At 45.9% G+C, this 18,558-nt stretch overlaps 1 protein-coding gene across 4 annotated transcripts in view; it reads right to left on the bottom strand.

Moving 5' to 3' along the window:
* The window catches only part of LOC138580124 (zinc finger protein 25-like), a 97,097-nt gene extending 79,235 nt beyond the window's left edge, over positions 1-17,862 (bottom strand). For 3 of the 4 annotated variants that reach the window (XM_069650417.1, XM_069650420.1, XM_069650418.1), the window contains exons 1-2: positions 17,709-17,862; positions 12,552-12,678 (exon numbers count right to left, since the gene is read on the bottom strand). In XM_069650417.1, coding sequence (XP_069506518.1) covers positions 12,552-12,678; positions 17,709-17,732 — 151 coding nt within the window. In that variant the 5' untranslated portion in view covers positions 17,733-17,862. Of the gene's footprint in view, positions 1-12,551; positions 12,679-17,349; positions 17,495-17,708 lie in introns of those variants that run through there. The other variant, XM_069650419.1, reaches the window with a different exon arrangement.
* Positions 17,863-18,558: the final 696 nt, after the last annotated feature.

The raw sequence follows: 18,558 nt of genomic DNA, 5'->3' as shown, positions 1-18,558 counted from the left end.
ATGGGAGGCGCAGAATCACTTTCAGGAGCTACCCAGCTGCATCTGGCTAGAGAAGCTGAATTGTCTGCACAATGGCAAGCAAGACCCTTTGACCTGACCAAAGGTGAGGCGCCGGACAAGACAATGGTAATGGTCTACCTCCTGGAGGCCATGAAATGGTCCAGTGAAGCACAGGAAAAAGATCTTCAGGAAAAGGAGAAAAAGGACCGAACTGTAAGGAGGAAGGAGCCTATTGAGATCGAGGAGGCACCGCCTCTGCCTGAGAAGATGTCCCTGGACGCAAAGGTTAAGAGGACAAATATTCAACTTCCAATGAGGAGGCCTGAAAGGAGAACAACTGACCAGGTGCCGACAGTCGTAACTGACTTTGTCATCTGTTTAAAATCTCCTATAGGATTGGGGGAACCGGGTAGGCCGGGCCTGCATGACCCTTATGAGAAATATATTGAAAGCAGACCTTTTTCGATTTTAGCAATCGAAATATCAACAATCACAAGGAAGGCATCAAATGGAAAAGAAATGTGAAGAATAAGCAAGGAGCAAAATAGCAGAAGTCTAATGGCTCTCGAGAGGTTACAAAATCTATTCAGCGGAAACTAGGTGTGGAGGGGTCCTCAGCTTCGAACGAGAAAGAAACGTCATCCATCCTTAAAAGCGAGGGTATGGCGAGTGTTGATGAGGGGATTGAATTTGAGGATATCCCCTTAGAAAACGTATCTACTTATTCTGAGATGTTAGAAGAAGATAACACAAAAGAGAATATGACAAATACCTTGGCGGAACAGGGCACGTCTGAGGCGTAGGTTGTGTAAAACCCTCTCGGCATCGGAGACCGGGTTCGGGAAGAAAACCGGTACAGATATTGACTGGTTTAAATGGAATTCAGAAACCACTTTGGGAAGGAAAGATGGGTGAGTGCGAAGCACAACCAAATCCTTGTGAAAAGTTAGAAATGGGTGTTCGACAGAGAGAGCTTGAAGCTCACTTATCCATCTCGCAGATGTTACCACAATCAAAAAGGCCACCTTCCAAGAAAGGTACTTGAGCTCTGTAGTGGCCGTAGGTTCAAAAGGCTTATGACATAAGGCAGTAAGGACCACATTCAGATCCCATTTGGGATGAGGGCGCCGAACCGGCAGAAAAAGATGCAAAATGCAAAATGTCTCTTGCTAACTGGGTTTGCCAGTGAAAAAGAGCAACTGTCTTTGGACAGATAAGCCACAATGGCGGATAGGTATGTCCTGCATGATAAGACATGAATGCCAGAGGCTGCTAGGTCAGATACAAAAGACAAGATGCAGTCAATAGAAGCCTGTCTGGGATCAAGCTGTTTAGCAAGACACCAATGACAAAATCAGAGCCATTTGTTCCTGTATTGAGCTCTCGTAGAGGGCTTACGTGACGCTTGAATTATACGCATGTTATCTTCGGAGAGGTTTAACTGTGCTAATGATCGGAACTCAGGTACCAGGCTGCCCTGTCAAGCTGAAGAATTGTGGGAAGGGATGCCACAACTGGTGATTGCTCTGGTGAAGGAGATCGGGAATCTGCGGAAACCTGATCTGGGAGCACACTGACAGGTGCTGCAGTTCCAAAAACCAGGCCTGGCTGGCTAACAAGGAGCTATGTAAAGGAGAGTGCAGCTGGAAGCACTCCTGAGTTTCCAGAGTGATTGATGAATCATCAGCAAAGGAGGAAAGGCGTAAGCCTTCATGTTGTCCCAGGGGATCTTGAGAGCGTCCCCCAAGGAAGACACTCCAGGCCCGTCCCTGGAAGCATAAAGAGGAAGTTTTCTCTTTGTTGACGTTGCAAAGAGGTCCACCGGTGGAGAACCCCATTGCTGGAAGATCTTGGTGAGAACATCGGTGTTCATCTCCCACTTGTAACTCGCCACAGATTGGCGGCTGAGGTAGTCCGCGGCTACATTGATGTGACCTGGACTGTGCACTGCTTGAAGCCAGACATTGTGGTGGATAGCCTAATTCCAAATTTGTATAGCTAGGTCCACCAGAGGAGGAGACTTGGTGCCCACCCCCCTTTGTTGATGCAGAACATCGCTACGGAATTGTCTGTGCAAATTCGAACCACACCGTTGGAGATAGAGGGTTGAAAAGCCTTGAGCGTCAGAAAAACTGCCAGGAGCTCTAGGTAATTGATATGGGACCGCCTGTCTTGGGGCGTCCACAAATCATACACCTCGAGGTGACGCAGTGTAGCTCCCCACCCTGCAAGTGAGGAGTCTGAAGTTAACCGTTACTTGTGGGCAGGGCTCCAGGAAGGATGACCACCACTGAAGATCCGCCGTCATTCAGGATGGGACTAGAATCATTTTGGAGTCCAGTTCCGTAGCCTGGGAACAGCAGCTCAGAAGAGCAAGCTGAGTGTGCCTCATTTTCAGTCATGCAAGAGGTAGAGCTAACACGCAATCAAATAACATACCTCGGAGTGTCTATTAATTATAGTGTTATCGAGACTCAATTGGTGGAGATTGTAAGACTAAAATGCAAGAGACTGAGGAGGTATGGTACATTTTCTATAACACCAGTAGTGACCTTGAATAAACAAAAGGTGATTCCTTTCCTCTCTAACGGAGCTGAAACTGCCTTAAATCTACCTAGTCAGTTTTGGGAGGTATTGGAGAGTTATTATCGGAAGCGACTCTTGCATCTACTGCAGTCATTAACAATTGCTTTAATTACGTACTAGTTGGGGTTGCAATCCCTGGGATCTATGATTGGGTGGAAAACGCTGGCTCTATACAAGAAGTGCATTGACGAGAATACCCCTCCTCCTTTTAGGATATTGAGTAACAGGGAGCATGATAAAAGGGATTGGCGGTTAGATATTTGGAAACAAAGCTGTTGGGATAAGTTATTAAGTTTGGACCTATCAAACCAAATCTTACTGGAAACTCCTGATAAGGTTATTGTAAGATAAATATCCAAGATTGGATAAATAGCCAAGAAAGTGGGTTAAAATGTAAACTGTCTCTAAACATGGTTTCGGAGGGGAGATCAGTTAATCAGCTCATGGGCTATCTTAGTAGGTTTCCCAGCACCCGATACCGAGATTTGTTTATGCGTTTAAGATTTAATATTTAATATTTTGCCTACTAGAGAGGTTGTGCCTTCTGCAGACAGATAATAAAAACATAGGGTTTTTGTAGATATTGTACCAGAATGGAAATAATGGAGTCAACTAAACATTTGGTAATGGAATACCCTGGTTTGGTGCTAAGAATGAAGCATATGAAGGAGGTTGGAAAGGATTTCTCCTCGCTATATCGGGATAAATGGTGGGATAGGTTTTTAATTGGAGATACTATCTCGTTGATTCTTGCAGTAATGACATTCTTGGAAGAAGTTTTACTGGGTGGGAGGAGGGATTATGTGATTGTAAAGATTTTAAGATGTGCTTCGTAAGGTTGGACGTTAATTTGATTTTCTTGTTGTGTATGATGAATTGATGTCTAATGTTTATGAAAGGTTTGCAATAAACTAAAAATTAAAAAAAATGAACAAATAATTAAAAAATATATATCCCTGATGCAGATGACCTCGCCCTTCTCCTCCTTCTGGCCCTCTCAGCCACCTTCAACCTGGTCGATCAACAGACTCTCTGCCACCACCTCGCCACCCCTGCCAACTTCCCCTCACCTGATGTAGAGTAGATCTCCTCCTTCCTCGCAGACAGAACTGCCTGTGTCTAAGCAGGAAATGCAGTGGCCCACCCAGCTCCTGTCCCCTGTGGTGTCCCATAACACTTCTGTATAAGCACATAATAAATAATCGATCAATCAATGCCCAACTGTATACTGCGTTTACACAAAACCTCTTTACGACACCCGGGGTATATCATTCACAAACTACGCTGTTGACACCCAAATACTCATCCCCCTCTCAGGCAACCAGAAACAGGACTCCAGCAACATTAATATCATCTATGACATCATCTGAGCCTGGATGGCTTCTCACCAACTTTATCTGAATGATGACAAGACAGAAATATTGATTGTTGTCCCCCTGTTCCGTCTGGCCAAACTGGACTTATCCTACCACTTGTTTACATTGATGCCTGAACCGTCCTGGTCTCCTCTAGCGTTAAAACGGTTGGTGTCACCTGGATTCAAGCCTCAGTATGACCCAGCACGTCAATTCTTTTGCATCATCAACAGCCCACACCACTAAACTCTTGAATGCTACCAAACACCTACTCTCTTCAAACGACTGCCTGACCATAGCAAGAGCCACTATTGGCTCCCGGTCAGACTATTGTAAATCTCTCCTAGCTGACATAACAGAACGGAACCTTCGCAAGCGCCAGACTATCCAGAGCAATGCAATCCGGGCCGCCATTGACCAATCTAAATGTGATCAGGAAGCAGCTCTCAGAAGAGCTGCTGACTGGCTTCCAGATAAAGAATGCATAAACTTCAAAATCCTTTCAATCACTCATTGCTGTCTCACTAACACGGCGCCCCCCTACCTCTCACAAAGACTCAACAAGGTCACCTCCTCAAGACCTACAAGATCAGATCCACTTACAGCCACAGACTAATGGCACTGTGCTTCAAATGCACAAGAAGTGGGGGTTCCAGTTTTCCAGTCATCGCCTCCCACCTCTGGAACCACCCCCTTCTCCAAATACGATCTGAAGCCTGTTACTGGTCGTTCAGGAAGCAATTAAAGACCAGCCTTTTTCAATGACTATAAGGCTGTGACTCTACGATGTTATGAAACCCTCTGTAATTTCCTTTCCCTTCTTTCCCTTTCCCTCCCCTCTACTCCACACCCCCCCCTGCAACCAGCGCCTCGATGCCTGTGGGTTTTGTGTGCTTTACAAATAAATAAATAAATCCCATTATCCGTGGCATCAAGTTGGTTCAAACATGCAGGCTCCCAATGGGTCGAGTCAGAGTCCAAAATGCCTGACCAATGGCTTTCAGCAGTTCGGGGCAGTGGTTGAGTTGCTGGCAAAACAATGCCTCTATTGGGTCTAGTAAGCATTCAAAATGAGCAAGTCGATGTCTTCCATCAGTGAACTTGGAACTTGGAACTCAAATCAGTTGCTCCTACGTTGTAAAGGCCATGAATGGGTCAAGACGAGACAGTCCGCTTCGAAGCATTTGAATGGCTTGCAATGCAGCAAGCACTTTGAAGGTTTGAAAAGTACCAAAAGCAGCTATGCGGGTCCGTTGGTAGCTAGAAATGAGTCGAGCACTGTTGATCAGGATCCAAGATTTCTCAAAATGTCGAAACAGGATTGCTAGTTGCTTCTGAACTTCTGGGTTGCTTAGAGAGTCCTTCCATTCTGCACCCCACTTCAGTGATTTGGCTGGCATGTAGAGGGGATACTTCACCTCCAGCGAACAGGGTCTTAGTTCCAGTGCCGCCAGCAGAAGTTCATCCCCACTGATCGCTGGGGATGGTTAGGGGATACGGCTTGCCTCTGCCTTGGATGGCTTCTGTCTGCACCTCTATGTTATGTTATGTTATGTTATGTTACTTTGCATTTATATAACGCCTAATGTACCATTGGTATGATCTCAAGGCGCTGGTAGGTTGAACGCCCTCGGGAACTGTAGTTCAAGTCAGTAGAGAGAGTCATAAGGTGCGTGTGAGCACCGGATATGTGTGCTGCAGGTGTGGTATTCGTATGATAGCTGCTTCTTAGAATTAGGTGTGGTGGTTGGGAGATCATGTGTATGTGTTTGTTCTGGCAGGGTGTTATCCAGACCGATTCTGGCTGTGTTAGGCCTGAGGAGAACGCCTAGGCTGGAGGATGTGTAGCCAGCTGCGTTTAATTAGGATGATGGGGAGTATGAGGCAGGTGTTGGTATGAGAACAGCTATACCGAATGTGTCATAGTATCGCTGTGTTCTAGTTGAATGGTGGTGTATAGAAGAGAGTAAGCATGGAGATGTGATAAGGTGGTTTACATTAGGTGCTTGTGATCGAACACACTTCTACCGGTCCATGCACTCCAACCGTTTCATGCACTCCAACAGTTCCACGCACTCCAACCGTTCCATGCACTCCAATCATTTTTGTACAGTGTCCATTCCATGCTCTCAATCTGCTCCATGCTTTCCATCCGTTGCATGTACTCAATCAGTTCAATGCACTCTATCTGTTCAATCAGTTCCATGTATTCCATCTCATGCACTTCGACCGATCTATGCATGTTACGCCCTCATCATCCGGTTTACCCACTTGGCCCGTTCCACCCATTTCATCCGTTCTAACCACCTTATCTGTTCTACAAGCATCACATGTTTCGCCCACTTCATCCGCTCCACACACTTACTTCATTCGCTCCACACACTTACTTCATACGCTCCACACACTTACTTCATATGCTCCACACACTTACTTCATCCGCTCCCCACACTTACTTCATCCGCTCCCCACACTCACTTCATCTGCGCCCCGCACCCTACATCCGCCCCACACCCTACATCCACCCTGCACCCTACATCCGCCCCACATCCTACATCCGCCCCACGCCCTACATCCGCCCCACGCCCTACATCCGCCCCACGCCCTACATCCGCCCCACACCCTACATCCGCTCCGCACCCTACATCCGCTCCGCACTCTAAAGTTGCTCCGCACTCTACATCCGCTCCGCGCTCTACATCTATGGCAGAGGACTCTGGAGTTCCGACGTAATCCCACCAGAGTTCCAGCAAATACTTGCCGTTGTAAGAGTAGAAAGATTAGTGAATGAATGAGGGGGTTCCCCATTCTTTATAAAGGAAAGATGTCACAGTCAATTGGCCCAAAGGAAGCATGCTGTAAATGGTCCAATCCCTGTTGTTGGAACAAGCGACCTTTGTTTGTTTGTTTGTTTGTTTGTTTATTTATTTGATAATGCGCACCAAGCCCTTAGGCAGCCGGGCGCAGCGGTACAAGAATACTCGAAGCTTAGTTACAGTGTTACATAGTTGGTACGTGCATAAATTACATTACAGTGTGAGAAACAAATACAGTGCAAGATACAGTATAGGTAATTATTATAGAGAGAGTATAATACAGTAAATGAGGTGAAACATCAGTTGGGTGGCCTATGGTTACACTTGTGAGTGCAAAGAAAGTGAGTCACAGGCATTTGGATTGTGCAAGTCAGGGAGAGAAAGAAGTTATAGGTCATTAGAGTGAAGCCATTTGAGGGCGTTGATTCTGAATCTAGTGTACGGAAGGGGGCATCTAAGGTCAATAGGGAGTGTGTTCCATACTTGTGCAGCTTTGACTGGGAAGCTGGATCCTCCAGCCATGGTGAGTTTGAATCTGGGAATGTCGAGCAGGAAGGTGTTGGCAGATCTCAGTGGTCTGGCAGTGATTTTCCTAGTGATTTTTTCCGATAGGTAGGGAGGTGCTAGGGTGTTGAGACATTTAGAGGTGAGGGATATCGTTTTGAGGAGGATTCTGTCTTTTATTTTTAGCCAGTGGACCTTTTTTACCTAAATTTAGAGATATGCTCTCTATGAGGTATGTTCAACGCTGCTCTAAGAGTGTTGTTTTGCAATCTTTGAAGTTTGTCAGTGACATACTTGTTGGCTCCTGAGTATAGGGCGTTACAGTAATCAAGTCGGGACATGATGAGCGCATTGGCCAAGGTAATCCAACTGGCGCTAGACAGGAATGGTCTGGCAGCTCGGATTAGTTTGCAAGTGTAGGCAGTGGTAGAGGAGAGAGAGTTAACTTGCTTTTTTAGGTTGAGAGAGGAGTCCAGGTAGAATCCTAACGTTTTTACCTCTGGCAGGGCCTTAATGATGTTATTGTCAATGTTAAAAGAAGTATAGTTTGGAGTTTGTTTTTTTAAGTTAGAATTAGATCCGAGAAGTAGAATCTCAGTCTTATCGTCATTCAGGCAGAGGCCATGGGTTGCCATCCATGCCTGAATGAGGGTGTATATTTTGTTCACCATAGCCAAGTCCTCTTCATAGTTGCCCGAAAGGATCTGTGTGTCATCTGCATAATTAGTGTAGGTGACACCCACTCTGTCCAACTTGTCAAATAGTGGCTTAGTGAAGATGTTATACATCGTTGGTGAGACGCAGGATCCGTGTGGGACTCGCAGGAAATTTGGATGGGATCAGCGCAAGAGGAGGTAGAGAAAACTCTCATTGTCCGATTGGCTAAAAAGGATTGCACCGAGGCAATGGCTTCTCCAGTGAAGGTGGCAGCGAGTCTTCGGTGGCTGCATAAGACTGCGTGGTCCACCAAGTCGAAGGCTGCTGACAAGTCCAGCAGTAGTAGCAGGGTGGTTTTGCCATTGTCCTTTAGTTCCTCAATTTTAGTCTTGAGGTCTAGCAGGGCTGTTTCAGTGCCGTGGAGGGGACAGAATCCTGATTGTCGTGATCCTAGCAGGTGATTAGTTTGCCTTCTGACATCACACACAGAGTGCCTGGCCTACAGGACATTGGGGAAAAGAGCCCTAATAGAAATGTGTGATGATGGTTTCCTGTTAGTCACGTAGTGATAGGTGTCGACCTTACTTCATTCATATGGGATTTGAGTATCATGTACAGTTTGTGATGGTTTGGGGCACAGTTTTCAGTGATATACACATTGTGCATTCACATCAACATTGGCAGCATGGTGGTGTGTGCATCTCTCCCCCCATTTCAATGCCATGTTCCAGTCCTGCTACTTACCAAGCAGCCAGGTACATCATCCAGCATGTCGCTCCATGAAGCGTGGTAGCGTGAAGTTCCGCAGGACCAAAGAGTCATGATCCTGGATATCGGGCACAACAATGTGTGATGATCTTGCTGGCTTCGCATACCATCTGCACATTGATGGAGAGGTGTTGCTTGCGGTTGCGGTACACCACCTCCATGGCATGCGGGACTACCAACTCCACATGGGTGCAGTCGAGGGCACCTACACAATTTGGCATGCCTGCCAGTGCATGGAAGGCAACTTTTGTATCAAATACCTCCTGGGGAGTCCGTGGTAGGGATATGTAGTCCCTTGTGTGCTTGAGGAGGGCATCCAACACTTGGTTCAGAATCCGGGAAAAAAAGGGTTGTGATATGCCATGCATGTGCCCCACTGTGTGCTGGTATGTGCCTGTGGCACGGAAGTGGAGCACAGACACTACCTTCAGTAGAGGGGGGTTGGTGGTGGTATTTCAATGAGGCTCACTATGTCATTGTGTATCAGGTCCACTATGGTGGTGATGGTGTCCGGGTCCAGACGGTACAGGGTGTGGATCTGCTCAGGGGTTAGGTTGAAAGGACCGGTTCTGATGCGAGGGATTGGGGGCTGCTGGCGTGGTAACGGTGGCTGCACTGGTGGGGCATGCTGGGCCTGTCTCTTCCTCCTTCTCCTCCTGAGTCTCCTCTGTGGTGGCACGTGTTGTTGTTGTTGTTGATGTTGTGGAAATGCAAGCAAGTCCTCCAGCTCCAGTAATGCTACTACTATTGGAATCATCTTGGTGTGGGAGGGGGTGTGGTGTGTGGGTGTGTTCCTTTTGTACTGGGCCTGACTCCATTGCCTCCACCTGTGCTGATTGTGTGCACCTGTGGCAGTTGGGAAAACTACTCAGAGCATTTTACGGTAGGTCGGTGATGCCGGTATTTACGGCATGCCGGTAACCACTTTTTCCGCCTTCATGAGGCCGTTATTTGCATGTCCGCTTCACTTGTGAATAACTCCAGTTTACGGCATGCCGCTAATGCTGGCATGGGCGTCGCGTGCGCGCGCCCAGTCCGCTATTAACGGCATCGTACATTACGATGCCGCTAATAGCGGTCGGGCTGGTCAGAATATCCCGTAGCGGTAATCGATGCCGGTATTTCTTTACCGGCATCGTTGTTCCCTTACCTCCGAACTGCACTCTACAAATGACAATCAAACCCCCAAGAAACCCCAAAAAAAGAATTCAACGTGATAGCTACTCAATATAACAAGGCTATCATCATTGTGAAATCCAACTCCTTTAACACTAGAATTTCTAATGTGCAATCATCAAGAGATGTTTGCCATTTTCAGGGAACTAGTGAAGTCGGCACCTATCACTCAAGTCATGAATATTGGTGCTACAGCATTCAGTCGGCCATGATCAACAAGATATTCCTTCTACAAAACAAAATCAAAACTAGCCAAAAAAAACCTTCCTCTCCACCTCCCTACACTCCTCCTACCAACACTCCTAGCCTGGTTAATCTAGGCTTCACCTTCAAAGACGTAACTGACCTTGAAATTCTCACACTCCTCAAACACATTAAACCGTCCAACTGCAAAGGGGATATTTGACCAGCCAATATTATCAAAGATTGCGCTACTACCCTACTCCCGTTTCTCACCGCTTTTATAAATGCCTCATTCACAACTGGTGTGGTTCCCCCCATGCCTTAAAGAAGCCTGGGTATGCCTGCTCCTAAAAAAAAAAACTCTGTTGCCCCTACCTCCCCCAACAACTACCGTTCCATCACCATAGTGCATTTCCTCTTAAAGATCGTGGACAAAGCAGCATACACTCAGGTCCAACATTTCCTGGAAACTAACTGCATTCTGAGTAAGCGTCAATCTGGCATCCGCCCAGGTCATGGTACTGAATCTGCCATACTAGATTTAAAAACCCAACTTTGTGAAATTATCTATGAAGGGAAAACAGCACTACCCCTCCTCCTCGATCCATCTGCGGCATTTGACCTAGTGGACCATAAGACACTTTGCAAACACCTCACTATTGCTGCTCAGTTCTCACTCAAAGCCACCTCCTGGATCTCCTCCTTTCTTGAAGGGAGAGCCATGGGAGTGTTCTCAGACCAGGCCTGTGCAGCACCTACTACTATGCACTGTGGAGTCCCGCAGGGTTCTTGCATTGCTCCCACTCTCTACAATATTTTTACGAAGCCACCTTTTGAGATCCTGGATGTGTTTGGCATAGCGTAACTAACTATGCTGACGACACTCAGGTCCTCTTGACTCTCACCGGCACATACGAAGCAGACTCCAGAACACTTGATGCAGTTTACGCCACCATCCAGGCTTGGGTGGTGGATAACGGGCTCTGCTTAAACGGAGAGAAAACCGAAATTATCCTAGTAGGTCCCAAGGAAACTCTCAACAAACTCAATTTGCAATACACCTCCTTCACTGTCGACAACAATCAGATTCCGGTCTCTTAAGCCATCAACACCCTTGGCGTCTACCTGGATTCCACACTCTGCACGTCACGCCAAGTAAACGCTATTGCATCCTCAGCAGCGTACTCCACCAAGCTTATTAATGCCGTAAAACCATTCTTATCTACTCAGAACTGTCTTGCCATTGCAAGAGCCACTATAGGATCAAAGGCTAGACTACTGCAATGTTCTTTTAGCTGGCACCTCAGCTAAAAATGTCAACAGATTGCAAATTATTCAAAATACACCCTCCGTGCTGCCCTCAACATACCAACGAGGGAACACATCTCAGATGCTAGATGCACTGCACACTGGCTTCCTGTAAAGGAATGCATCCATTTAAGACACTTGCCATCACCTCACAAATGCCTCACATACACAGCCTCAGCATACCTGTCAGAGAAGATAGTCAGAGCAGTCTCAACCAGGCCCACAAGAGCGCACTACGCTAACCAGCTCTACACCCCCAGGGTTACACGTGCCAAGGCGGGTGGTGCCAGCTTCCCTTTCAAAGCCTCCAAACAATGGAATGCCCTGCCACCCTCCCTCAGGAATGAACCCTCTCACTTTGCCTTCCGCAATGCACTGAAAACCAGGTTATTCATCTAAGAGACATACGCGCTTCCCCGCGCCACTCTGCCAACTCGATAATACCCTTGCATTATTAACTCGTGGACAGTTTGCTAGCAGCTACCAGGTTCGCCTGTAACCTTCCGCACCTCGGACTGCTTCATGCTCACACTTCATGTGTCTGTTTCACATCTGCAAATAAGTAAGCTTACCTGTCACAGCGCCAAGAGGCCAAAGGGCTGCCTTGTGCGCTTTATAAATGTATAAAATAAATAAATTCCATAAGAAAATCTGTTTAGACACATGGATAAAATAAAGCAAGCATCAATGAGAGTTCCTTTATACGACCTACTGAAATTCTAATATGTTCCTTGGCTGTTAAAGTCCTTGTTTGCCAATAGAGTCTCAATGTGTAATGGATTTAAAGGATCGTTGTACAAATAATGCACTAACGTGTTTAAATAAAGACTATAAAGTTGTGTCTTGCTGAGCACGTGCTTCCTCTGTAATTTGCACTCACCGTTGATACTCCATTTTGCATCTCTTTTTCCAAGCAATGCCAGTAGATATTCACTGCATATTGTGCACTGTAATAGGCTGAAAGATCAATAATGACATTGTTGGAAACCTTGCTATCTAGTAAGTGGTAAGAGATGTAAATGTGGAGCTGGAGCGGGGAATACCCCCTCTCGCCGGGGGCATCTCTGCAAAGAGTATTGTAAAATTGCCAAGAATGCTGTGTTTCGAGTCCTAATCAGAATCATTAATGATGAGCATGCATGAAACTGAGCTAAATATCTTTGCAACAGTAAGTATGAGAAGTACAGGCCATATGACTTACCCAGTGAGATCAAGGCTTGGTGAACTTCCAGCATCACATTCTTATAAAGCTGCTTCTGCCATTCCTTGAGCTCTTTCCACTCCTCCTCAGAGAAATAGGCTGCAACCTCGTGGAATGTAACCAGAGCCTGAAACAGAGGGTTTGACATCAGACAACAAGCCAATGTTCACAGCAAGCCATGCCGGTACATTTGAAATGATATGATAAATGATTCTAATCCTTTGTTAAAGCTTTTCAACAAGACCGACTAGGAATATAATATGTCGATATTCATATCTCATCTGGAGCCTGGAGGAGCAGGAGCTGCCTCCATCTACTGTTGGAGCAGTACTCTTCCAATGCTGCCCTGCATGCCTTAAGGTAGGCCTTAAGCCCTCCTCAGCTGTTTTAGCAAACGCGGCATCGCGAATGCGCTTTTCGGCGGCCCCGCGGCGGCCTTAGATTCATGGTGGGAACAGGAGAGGTTCCCAATGTAGCAGACAAGACGGATACACGCATTGTCTACAGAGCATTAAAACCTGCAGGCACTCTCCCAGGCTAGGTGGTTATATCAGTGGCAACAATTGGGACACACAGGGCCTCATCACGAGTTGGCTGGTAACGCTGGCGGTGTTACCGCCGGCGGTATTATCCCTACCGCCAAGCCCCCCAGCACTATTAGCGCCGGATCACGGGTTTGGTGGTAATGGAATTCCCCATTCCCCACTGAGCCTATTCAGGAATGCCCCATTCCCCATTAGGCTCAATGGGGAATTTTCGTGCTATTACCGCCGACGGATTTCCCGCCGGCGGTAATAGCGCGAATTTTCGGCAGATTTCCCCCCAGCTCAGAGCTGGGGAGAAATCCGCCAAAGCCCTGATCTGGCGGACCCTTAAATCCGGCTGTAATAGCACGACTGCCGGATTTAAGGGTTACTGCCAGACTCGTGATGAGGCCCACAGTCTTAACCATTACCTTGAAAAGGTACACAGAGCGCTGTGAACAGAACAGAGTCCCAGGCCTGGGAAGACCCACTCCAGCCAATCCAGACGCTCCAACCTGGGGGTGGTGTATAAGGTTGCAGGGGCAAATGGTCATCGTACGACCCTGAAACAAAGTAATAGATAGTTTTTGGGGAAGTCTCAGGCGAACCCACCTGACGTAGGGACAATGGAACAACTCACATAGGGGATTTCGATAGGTGATATCACCAGAACCACCCAATGGATACAGCCCTTGGGTTTATGGGATGGGTTGGTGGCTGTGACGTCACTAAGAAACAAAATCAAGTGACGTGGGCTCAGGAGCTGTGATTGCCAAGCATTTTGTTGTTTCCTGTATGATCCCAGTCTTTTGGAGAATAAAGACAGTTATTTGCCCCATGGATGAGTTCTCCGTGATTGACGGGGGAAGGGTTCCGATGGGCCCCCGAATACTCTGCTAACTTGTGACATTATTGGTACTAACAATCCCTTTCCTCTGGTATACTGCTACACCTCATCATAAGATTAGAAAATGCAACCACATCGCCCCATCCTCAAGGAGCTTCCCTGGATTCCCGTCCAAGCATTCATCATGTTCACGACAGCCTGCATCACAACCAAAACACGTCTCTAGCTGGACAAGACACTCACCATCAGCAGAGGTCAGCGTACGAGCAGAAGCCATGGTGTCACCAGTATGGACGCAAAGGCTTACATGAGGGGCGTAATAAAGGAAATGGGCCTTTTCCAGCTTTGCATATGGTCTCTGGAACAAGCTAGCAATGCTGAAAACATTGCCCCTTCCTTTCTATACTTCAGGAGGGGGCTAAAGACTCTACTCCTCAAGGAATAGCTTGTGAATCACTCCCTCCACTCAACCCTATTTCTCCCTCTCAGAAGTTATGTTTCTCCCCTGTACCTGTTACTCATCCCCACTCATCAGCCACCCCATACCCCACATGTAGCCCAATGGCTGCATTCGGTAAGTACATCTTTCCATAAAATCCCTGCTAGGTCTGGGGTTTATAAATCACAAACTTATATAGATTGGTGGTTGGACGCGAAAGCATTGCCGCCAAAGTATGAGAAGGTTCAGTTTAAAGGAGGGGATACACTAAATGTTTACGATAAAGTCTGCGATAACCCTGCCACTTTCTTCAGTTTTTGTATTTGCTTTGACACAAAGCAAGATGGTTTCTAAATGGAAATTGCTAACTTTTATGTATCTCTGCTGTGTCGGTTTTGCATTTACTATGTACATTTTTACTTCAATAAATACAACTTTAAAAAATAAAAACCTTAAAAAAGAAACATTGCCATGATATGCCATGTACCACTAAAAGTGGGGCGCACGTCACAGTGAAAAATAACAGTTACAAGTGTTTCACAAGCCACGCCATCGATGCTTGCACAGTACATTGTCGATGATAAGCCAGCGCGAGTATCTCCTTGGTCATGGCATACATCATGTACTGGTCGTGCCTCTGTGCTACTAATGGGCATACATCAAGGGTAGACCAGCATAGAGTACTACCATTCTTGCCCTCTATATTCACACATTTAACAACCAAAATACAAATGGTCCAGAAGAAGTCACATAAGGACCGCAAGCCGAAACAGAGGATGTGCTTGCTTGTGGGTTTTCAGGTGGATTTCCCCTGAAACCTAAAACCCTCAGCCCATTGATGGATCCGTTGGCCACCTGCACGCTGACTACGCCACAATAGGATTTGAAAACGCCAAAGATGGCGGGTGGAGGTCAACATTGGAGAAATATTGAGGTTATTCATTAGTATGGCCAAGAAAGACAGTATGCGTTCTAGTCTGCCTGTCACTTTGTGTGTTAAAATGCTGTTTGCCACTAATATTTGCCCAAAAAAGTGGATTTGGGTGAAAAGCATGCACAGTACGGACTTGCACGTAGTGATTCCACCGTGCCTTCACGTGTAAAGTGCCCTGCAAAACCAATTCTCCAAATTCCCAAACCCTGGCTTTGTCAGCAACACCGAACCAAGGACTAATTCCAATGGATGTACATTCTGATGATGCACAGACCTCACTCACCTCCCAGTACCACACCATATGGTGGTCTGATAGCACAGCCAGTAGAGCGCTCGCTTTGGCATCTGTGCAGAGCCTGCTGACGCAGGTTCGAGTCCGGGCAGGGCCGCACTCAGCCTTTCATCTTTCCGAAGTCGATAAATGAGCACCACACACAGTGGGTAATAATAAGCAGCGCTCAGATACCTCAGGATTCGTAGCGCTATATAAATGCCAAATTATTATTACTGATAAAAGATGGTAGCCCAAATCCTGGCTACAGACACACTGCACAGAGCTCCTCTGCTCTCGAGCTATGTCTGCGTTTTAAGCAATAAAATAAAAAATAGAAACAGTTTATGAAGTTGGCGAGGTACAGTGGGACAAGTTTAAGAATAAAGTTCATGCAGAAAAGCATCCCCCCCCCGAGCGCTGAGTCATTGAAGTGCTATCAACCCGAACATCACACACCACCCATGAATGGAGCCTTTAAGGCAAAACAAACAGTAATTGTACACACACCCACAGGACGACCTAGAAAGTGCAGAGGCAAAGTGTGCTACAACTGTGTGCTTCACACTATCCTATAGATAAGGTGTGTATCACCTCTTACTTCCTAAAAATAGGCACATACTCCCCAAAAAGAAAAATAAGGAGTACAAATACTCCTAACTAAAAATATGAAAGACACATGGGAAGGAGTCTGTTCCCCTTTCACCCACACAGCTCGATGAACATGTCTGGGCCAGTGGTGCACATAGAACAACAGGAAGAAACTATTATGACTATCTGAACAGGTAAACATGTTTCTTTTAATGTCGGTGAATACCTACTGGAAAATAATCTACACATTTTTTTTTATGATTCGGCTGACAATTACTCAACCTTACAATTTGAAAGAAAATTACATACAAAAGAAAAAATACTTTTGACAACACAGTTAAAATAAATAATACAGAAAGAACATTGAAAATGTTTGTAACAAAGAGACAGCATTCGGCAGATTATTCCAAAGCAAGAGATAACGATTTTACGTACAAAATAAAATTAGCATATAGAAAGGTTCAATATTGATTGATGTAAAGACATTTCAGATAAGCAGTGATCTAAATATTTTGGCAAATCTGCAGTAGTATTCAATATTACTAAATAAAAGATATTCTCATATAAGATTACTTTAGAAACCGCAGTATGAATGAGATCCGGACAGGGTAAACTGGATTAACAATAGCAGGGGTTGGCTCTTGCAAGTTCAATGTGTTATTATAATAGTGACAACTAAATCAACATCCAGTTATGGCATTACATTGGAATATTTTTCTCGATTTAAGGCTTCTAGAAAGGTTACCGTGGCAATTCCGACAGGCATGCGATCAGTAGAGAAAGTGTGCTGCCAAAGTACAACAGAGTCTAAAACTCTGAATTCATCGAAGCAACGTTTCAAGTAAAGGTTTCGCTTATTAGTAAGCATGGTACATTCAGCAACTAGACGATGTAAAGTTTCAGACTGGTTTTCAAGTCTGCAGAATCTGTATGTATCCCCCCCCCCCACCCCCCAGCTAGTATGTAGTAGGACGGCCATAAATTGAATCTGAATCTTAAATAAGCAGACCTAAACATAACTGATGGAAAATAAATACTTCTTAAAAAAACATTTCTGTTTTGAATGTAAAACATATTCACTCACTTATTTAAAAAAAAACTCCCCTTGGGAATGGGACTTGCCTTTTTACTCCCTTAAACATCATTTTACTCCCAAACTAGGGAGTAAAATACTCCCAGTTCAAAATCGTACCTTGAGCTGCTCAGGCTCTGCCTCTGAGCCATGCAGTCCGCGAATACTTGCGTGTTATAGTGGCGAAATGTGGGGGGCAAACGGGCATCATCACGGCGGAGGTCTCTAATAAAAACAGAAAGCCTCCTGGCACCTGTCTCAGCAGTGCAAAGCCATCCCCCACCGGAGAAGATGGAGAGCGGTGTGGGGCTTTATTCCAGATGTGCTGGTGGATTACGTTTTAAAATAAATGAATGATACGTTTTAAAATAAATGAATGATTCACCAGTGGCGGTTCTTTCCGCTACAAATGCAGAGTATTAAGGCGCTGCAGATAAACGCCGTATGCACGATAATATCATTGATAGGATGAAACGAACCTTATTAGAATCCTGCGCGGCCATTTCCTCCCTCTATGTTACGCGATGTGCGCAGTATTCACAAAGAATGGCAGCCTTAAGGGATAAGGAGACGCAGACGCTGCAGATGAACACCGCTGCAGTGTGTGGGCGGCGGTGGGGGTATCCATAGATATGTGCGGGGGGCCAAAGGAAAACCGTTCTGCGCATGCCCAGCCCGCAGAACACCTCTCACAAAGGCATGCTCTGAGCACCGTCTCGCCCTAGGCTCCTTAGCCATCGCACGCACCCTGCATACCAGTATTAAGGTTTCTATTTCTTTTACACTATGACAACCAATATACATGCATACATAAACAATTGGGTAAAAACATCCAATACTTTAAAATGTATCCATGTACTCGTCGAGTCATTTAAAACGGACTTCTTTATGGATATTTTAAAGTAATATACTGTAAAATAACATAGGGATAAAAACTTTAAGAAGAACATTCTAAACGTACCGCGAAAAAATGCTGTCCCTAAATTGTCAAGGGGCTGCTTCTGGTAGTACTTTGGCCCTGGTCCATATGCAGTTTTCTGCCATTTTACAGCTAGTTTTCCCGCACGTCCAGATCAGCCTGTTCCATCTGAAGTCACCAGAGTCTTGCTTCTGAATTCCCATTTTAGTATAATGTATGGCATATTCCTGACAACCGCGGGTCCCAGCGATCTGAGGTGAGTGAGGCCCGGGGCACTAATCAGGGGTGGTGCCCGTGAAATCATGTTTGTCTAAGAGCCAAGGTTCACTATGTTACTGCAGGCAGCACATTGCCATTTATCCAGCATTTCCTTTCAACATCTCTTGTATGATTTTTGTGCCCAAACAGAG

Source organism: Ambystoma mexicanum, chromosome 3p (genome assembly GCF_040938575.1).
Source record: "Ambystoma mexicanum isolate Mex_15411 chromosome 3p, UKY_AmexF1_1, whole genome shotgun sequence".
Taxonomy (NCBI): domain Eukaryota; kingdom Metazoa; phylum Chordata; class Amphibia; order Caudata; family Ambystomatidae; genus Ambystoma; species Ambystoma mexicanum.
Note: the sequence above shows the minus strand (reverse complement) of the source record. Positions and strands in the feature narration are given on the sequence as shown.